The sequence below is a fragment of the Phodopus roborovskii genome, unplaced genomic scaffold (assembly GCF_943737965.1).
Source record: "Phodopus roborovskii unplaced genomic scaffold, PHOROB, whole genome shotgun sequence".
NCBI classification, from domain to species: domain Eukaryota; kingdom Metazoa; phylum Chordata; class Mammalia; order Rodentia; family Cricetidae; genus Phodopus; species Phodopus roborovskii.
Window position 1 is genome coordinate 22,668,052 of NW_026126447.1, and position 6,948 is coordinate 22,674,999.

General features: G+C 38.0%; 1 protein-coding gene across 1 annotated transcript; it reads left to right on the top strand.

Annotated features, from left to right (window-relative positions):
• The first annotated feature begins 207 nt into the window (after positions 1-207).
• LOC127224938 (NHP2-like protein 1) lies at positions 208-699 on the top strand. The gene has a single exon (XM_051188161.1). It carries the CDS (start codon positions 208-210, stop codon positions 541-543), a length of 336 nt encoding a protein of 111 aa, XP_051044118.1. The 3' UTR covers positions 544-699.
• Positions 700-6,948: the final 6,249 nt, after the last annotated feature.

Sequence of the window (6,948 nt, forward strand, 5' to 3'; positions counted from 1 at the left end):
GGTGATAGATATGGATCTATTTTCATTCTTCTACATGCCACCATATAGTTATCCATTTGTTGAAGATGCTTTCTTTATTCCATTGCACAATTTTAGCCTCTTTGTTAAAAATTAGGTATTCGATTTCCACTCCTCTTTCTGTACGGCGTTTCAGTCTGACTGAGGTGAGCTGTTCTTGAATGATGGCGAGGCCAGCACACCACAGCCATGATGGAGGCTGGTGTGAATCCGCAAGCCCATACCCTAGCAGATGCCCACCTCACCAAGAAGCTGCTAGACCTTGTTCAGCAGTCCTGTAACTACAAGCAGCTTCGGAAAGGAGCCAATGAAACTACCAAAACCCTCAATGGGGGCATCTCTGAGTTCATTTTGATTGCAGCAAACGCTGAGCCCTTGGAAATCATCCTGCACCTCCCATTACAGTGTGAAGACAAGAATGTCCCCTGTGTATTTGTGCACTCCAAGCAGGCCCTAGGACGGGCCTGTGGGGTATCCAGACCTGTCATCACCTGTTCTGTTACCATCAAAGAAGGCTTCAGCTAAAGCAGAAGATCCAGTCCATTCAGCAGTCCATTGAAAGGCTCTTGGTGTAGGCCTCTGCCCTTTCCTGTCTGTGCCCATCCTACTTGTGTATCATGTTGTCTGTTAGCATGTAGTGTTTTCAGCCAGTTTCTATTATAAATATTGTACTACATCTGGTTTTTGTAGTTTTATTGTCTTACAGGGTTACTTTGTCCTCAACTTATACCATTTTTTCATCTTCAAAAAAAAAAGAAAGAAAGAAAAGAAAAGAAATGATACCTAAGATAGGTGAGAAGCAGAATGTCACTATTTTAGAACAGGAAAAACTCAAACCAGGTATAGTATCTACTTTCATCTTCGAACTCATTCCTCTGTGCAGGACGTTAACACTAGTCCCCTTATGCTTTTGCATACAAAATTTCCATAAATATTACCGTGATTGAAGATCTTTCTTTGGGTAGAAGTCCTCTGGCCCACCATCATTTGAAGAGGAAGTTTGATAATATTAAGCCTATACCTAAGTGTCATTTATTAATGTGTTTTTGATATGTGTAACCTTTTATTCTCATCCCATTCCCTACTGAGGTATCAAGGCAGTAACAATCCAAAGGGATGGCCTGCAGACTCAGAGGCAGCCTGGGTGAGTTTGACTGTTTGGATCTTGAAGAGTAGCAAGAACAAAATAGTCAATTCATGCTGGAACAAAGGATTTCATGGCTGGAGCTTACAGCAGAGACAGTGCTATCAGGAACATCCTGTCCTTGGTTGAATGGGGATTTCTTGTGAAGCTGTTTGACACTCACTTTGGGAGCCCCTATCCTTTTCCTCCCACAACATGGGTAAAATGTATTGTCTATCACATGAAGAGAGAGAAAATAATGTTTACTCTTGAGCATACTAATAAAGAAATATGTTCATATTTCATTTCTTTAAAAAAGTTAGATATTCATAGGTATGTAGGTTGATGTCAGGCTCTTGAATTCAGTTCCATTGATCCACCTCTCTATTTTTGTGTGGATACCAAACTTTTTATTACTATAACTCTATAGTAGAGCTTGAAGTCAAGGATAGTGATACTTCCAGAAATTCCTTTATTGTACAGGATTTTTTTGGCTATTCTTTCTTTTGTTTGTTTGTTTTTCCATATAAAGTTGAGTATTGTTCTTTTGAGGTCTGTGAAGAACTGTGTTGGGATTTTGATGGAGATTGCATTGCATCTATAGACTGAGTTTAGTAACATTACCATTTTTACTACGTTAATCCTACTGATTCATGAGCATGGAAGATCTTTCCATGTTCTGTTCTCTTCCTTAATTTCTTTGTTCAAATGCTTAAAATTCTTGTCATATAGGTCCTTCACTTGTTTGATTAGAGTTACCCCAGGATATTTGTGGCTATTGTAAAGGGTGTAGTTTCTCTGATTTCTTTCTCAGCCCATTTATCATTTGTATAGAAGAAGGCTACTGATTTTTTTAAATCTTGTATTCAGCCACATTACTGAATGTGTTTATCAGCTGTTGGAATTTTTGGGTCACGTATGTATACTATCATATCATCTGCAAATAGTGAATGTTTGACTTATTCCTTTCCAATTTGTATCCCTTTGCTCTCATTGCCTCAATGCTCTAGCTAGAACCTCAAGTACTATATTGAATAGATATGGAGAGAGTGGACAGCCTTCTCTTGTTCCTGATTTTAGTGAAATCACTTTGAGTTTCTCCACATTTAATTTGATGTAGGCTATCGGCCTTTATTATATTTAGGTATGTTCCTTGTATCCCTGTTCTCTCCAGAACCTTTATCATGAAGGGATGTTGAATTTCGTCAAAGGATTTTTCAGCATCTAATGATTGATATGTACCATATACCAAAATTATATCAAGACCAGATAAGCAATTTAAACAGACCTATAACCCCTAAGGAAATAGAAACAGTCATTAAAACTCTCCCAACTAAAATAGCCCAGGACCAGATGGTTTCAGCACAGAATTCTATCAGAATATCAAAGGACAGCTAATACCAATACAAAAGGAATATTGCCAAATTCTTTTTATGAGGCCACTGCTATCCTAATACCCAAACCGAACACAGATGGAACAAAGAAATCAAATTACAAACCAATCTCCCTCATGAATTTTGATGCAAAAATACTCAACAAAATACTGGCAAACTGAATCCAAGAATACATCAAGAAAATCATCCACCATGACCAAGTAGGCTTCACCCCACAGATGCAGGAATAGTAGTTCAACAAACGAAAATTTGTCAATGAAATTCACCATATAAAGAAACTGAAAGAAAAAAATGAACATCTCATTAGGTGCTGAAAAGCCTTTGAATTCCATTTTTAAATCATGGATTGCATTTGTCATTTCCATCAGCCTTGTATTTATATTTTCTTGGGTATAACTCCAATATGTAATCTCTTTAAGTTCATGAAACTATTTCTTTAAACTCCATCAATTCTTTGATGAAATTTATGATTGTTCCTTTAAATTCTGACTATAGGTTTTTTTTTTTCTGGGTAATTCTTATTGGCAAGCATTCCTATTGGACTGGTGAATTCGGGGGAAGAAATACTTCCTTTATCTTTCATATTGTTTGTATTTCACTGTATAGATGTTTTTATGTGTTCTGTGTCTAATATGGACAAAGCAGGTTGCATCAGAACACAGGATATACAGTCAGGGTTGAGCCTAATATTGGACATAGCTTAGGTGGAATGAAGTTAGATGGACAGAGAGGCCTGGGCTGGCATGCAATTTATGGCATTTGGGAAGTAGATCTGAAGGTTGAGAAGGGTGCATGAATGGAATGATTCAATGAACTCGCTCAGCTAGATTCTGGCACAAAAAATATTCAGGACCTGGCTGGACAGAGAAGTTGGATGTGGTGCATGAAAAGCCTGTAGGTTGGAGTGGCTAATACAGGTCCTGGTCCGAGCCTGGAATCTGTGAACCACATCAGCAGGGCTGTCTGGGCTAGGCTGGGTCACTGGATTAGTCAGAGTCAACCAGCTAGAGCCTGGCAAGAGATGTGCAGGGTCTGGCTGAACAAAGAGGTTGGATCTGATGTGGGCTTGATGGTCAGGGTACAAAATTCTTATAACTGCATAGACGAGGTTTCAACAAAGTGGAGAATTTCTAAAGGTTCCAGAAATAAGGAAGAACTGAGCCATAAAACAGAAGTGAGAAGTTTCTGTTACAAAGACTCAAAATGAGTTTTCTAGTAGCTCACTGATGTAGAAAAGACTTTGATACAGATAAGTCTGGAGATCAGAATTGAATTCTCCGCACAGAAGTAAATTTTTCTAAGTGCTATGAATATGACTAGCAAGGTCTAGAAAAGTTTGCAAAGGGAGAGGAGAATATTTATGTTGCCATAAATGATGAGGAGGAATATTAATCAATCAAAAAGTCTATCCTTCAACAAATTCTACCAACGTGTGCCACCACAACTGACATCAACAATGGTGACCTCTTAGAAAGCAATACTACAACACAATAGTGAGGATATCAGTGTTGACACACTCATGAGTCCACAGACCATTCATTCATTCCACTTATTAAAAGTATCCCCTGAGTTATTCTTTCTTTCACAGTCATTCCCACTGCCCTCCTGTCTTTTAATTCCCCCAACAACCACTAATAATATATCTTACATTTCTATAATTTCATCATTTCATTATTACTTAAATGTAATCATACAATATATAATCTTTCTCGATTGACTTTTTATTCATAGTGCTTTGGAGATTCACCCAGGATGTTGAGTGAGTCAATACTTCTGTTCCTTTTCATTGCTAAATAAAAACATCATGTGGTATGATTTCATTAGGTCATCTGACTGGCCTCTAGTTACTGATCACTTACAATAAAGCTCTGCAATACTCATGTACAACTGCATGTGGTATATACCTTCTTTGCTACGGACATCACTTGTTGGGCAATATAATCATTTTAATTTTAGTTTCTTTAGTGACTACCAAAATGTTATCTGAGTATCTGTACCATTTTTACACTCCCGCTAATAATATAATAATATTTTCCCACATCTTACCAGCTTTTCATGTGTGTCACCATGATCTTTATTTGTTTAGGTATCATGATAGGTGTATGTTGGCATCTCATTGTTTAAGTCACGGGTTTTGTTGCTTGTGATATTGACGGATATAGCTGGTGCATTGCACATAATCTTCAATGAAATATCTCTGTTTTGTCCATGTTGTGGTTAGATTTTACATGTTTTCACTGTTGTGCTTTGAAAGTTCTTTGTCTATTCTAGAGTCAAACATGGAGTTTGGAAGTTATTTTCTTCCTCCCCCACCCCACCCGTTCTACAGCTTGTCTCATCACCTTACTTGATGAAACGTGTATCTCATGGCAACTCTTTTAAATTTCAATGAAGTTTTAAGGATATTGTTTTGGTGTCAAATATAGGAACTCTTTGCTTGATCCTAGGTCTTAAACATTTTTCAAGTTATTTTACTTAAAATTTTGTTCCATAAAATAATCTATGATTATCATACTTTCAGTTTTGAAGGAGTGAATTTATCATGTACATAACTAGCCCAAGTTTAAAAAAAATAGCAAAAGAGATGGAGAGAACAGGAATGCAAAATATCAAATCAGGCACCCAAAATGTGCTTGAGAAATAGACTAGGAAAACCCCTTTAAGGCTATTGTTACAGTTTCCTGATACCGAGAGTTCCAGACAGTGTGTCCCCTGGTGAGGCTTCCATGTAAAATAATAAATTACAGTAAGATGGTAGAAATCAATTACAGGACTTGCAGACACCTACTAGAAGTCAAATGGGGTATTCCAGTGGAAAACCCACACCTATGCACATATGGGCAACACTGAACTTAATGGGTTATTTTTTTTTTTAAGATATAAAGTTGGGAGGAGACATGTTAGGGGTATGTGGAGGAGCTTGAAGGGAGGAACTAGTGATATATTTGTTCATATTTAATTACATAAATGCATGGAATCCTCAAGAATAAAACAAATTTTAAGCCTGGCGGTGGTGGGTTGGTGGTGCACACCTTTAGTCCCAGCATTCGGGAGGCAGAGGCAGGTGGGTCTCTGTGAGTTCTAGGCCAGTCTGGTCTACAAAGCTAGTTTCCAAAGCAATACAGAGAAACCCTGTCTTAAAAAAAAAAAAAGGAAGAAGAAGAAAACAAATTTTAACAAAGTTTAAAAGAGTAAGATTAAATATGGCAAAGAAAAAAGAAAGTAGTGCATGAGAAAGCTCCTTTAAGGAAGCCATCTGAGTTCCCAACAGAAGGAGACCTGAACAGAGCAATGTTCTGTTGGGTGAGGCTTCTAAGAAAAAGAATAAATAGCGACAGATATTAAGTGCTCACAACATCCTGTGGAAACTGACTGGGGAAGTAAAGGGAGTCACCTAGTATGGATGAGCCTTCCATGACTGAACTCTTTTCCCCCATAGGGCCATAGGTCCTTTCATGCTATGGGACTAACTGCAGTAACTGCTGTTAGAAATGGTTTACCTTCTAGCTGTCTCAAGCACACGATGTTGTATTCTTGGGCTGTTTTGTTATGGTCCTCCCTCCTCATTGCAGACCTAGAGAGGAATCCCATTCCCAGCTAAACAGTCTTGGACAACACTCTGAGACAAACATGGTTAGGTTCAAAAAGAGGGATAGAGGTGGCAACCTGCCTCCATTGCCAGTTTCTCAAACAACATATAACAATTTATCAGTATAGCATTCTTGTGGTGATTTGAAAGAAAATGGCCCTCCAAAGGGAATGGCACTATTAGGAGGTGTGGCCTTGTTGGAGTAGGTGTGGTCTTGTTGGAAGAAGTAAGTGTGTCACTGTGTGAAGGCAGGCGTTGAGGCCTCATAAATGCTCAAGCCATGCCCAGTGAGAGAGATCACTTCCTGTTGCTTATGCATGATGCAGAAGTCTCAACAACTTATCCAGCACTGTGTCTGCCTGTATGCTGCCATGCTTCCTGCCATGGCCATAACATACTAAACCTCTGAAACTGTAAACTGCCACTTCAATTAAATATTTCCTTTATAAGTGTTCCTGTGGTCATGGTGTCTTTTCACACAGAAACCCTAACTAAGACATTGCTTTTCATTTTATTATTAAAAACATGATCCATTTTAACTGAATTAGTGTGTAATGTATAAAACTTGAGTTCATCCTCGTTTTTCTGTCTATGGATAGATAATTTTTCTAGCACCATTTGCTGAAAAACTATCTTGCCTTCTTCAAATTTCGCACTTTTGTTTTAGATAAATTGAGAATATTTACATGAAGGTCTATTTCTAGGCTTGTTGTTCTGTTCCATTTATCTATGTTTCAATCTTTCTTACACCATCTGTCCTTTAGTCTCACAGTGGTATAATTACCTTAAAATTAGGTAGACAGACCCACACCACTTAACTCTTA

Bases quoted from the DNA above. Each gene is read 5' to 3' on its own strand.
- LOC127224938 (XM_051188161.1), top strand. From the start codon at position 208: ATGATGGAGGCTGGTGTGAATCCGCAAGCCCATACCCTAGCAGATGCC.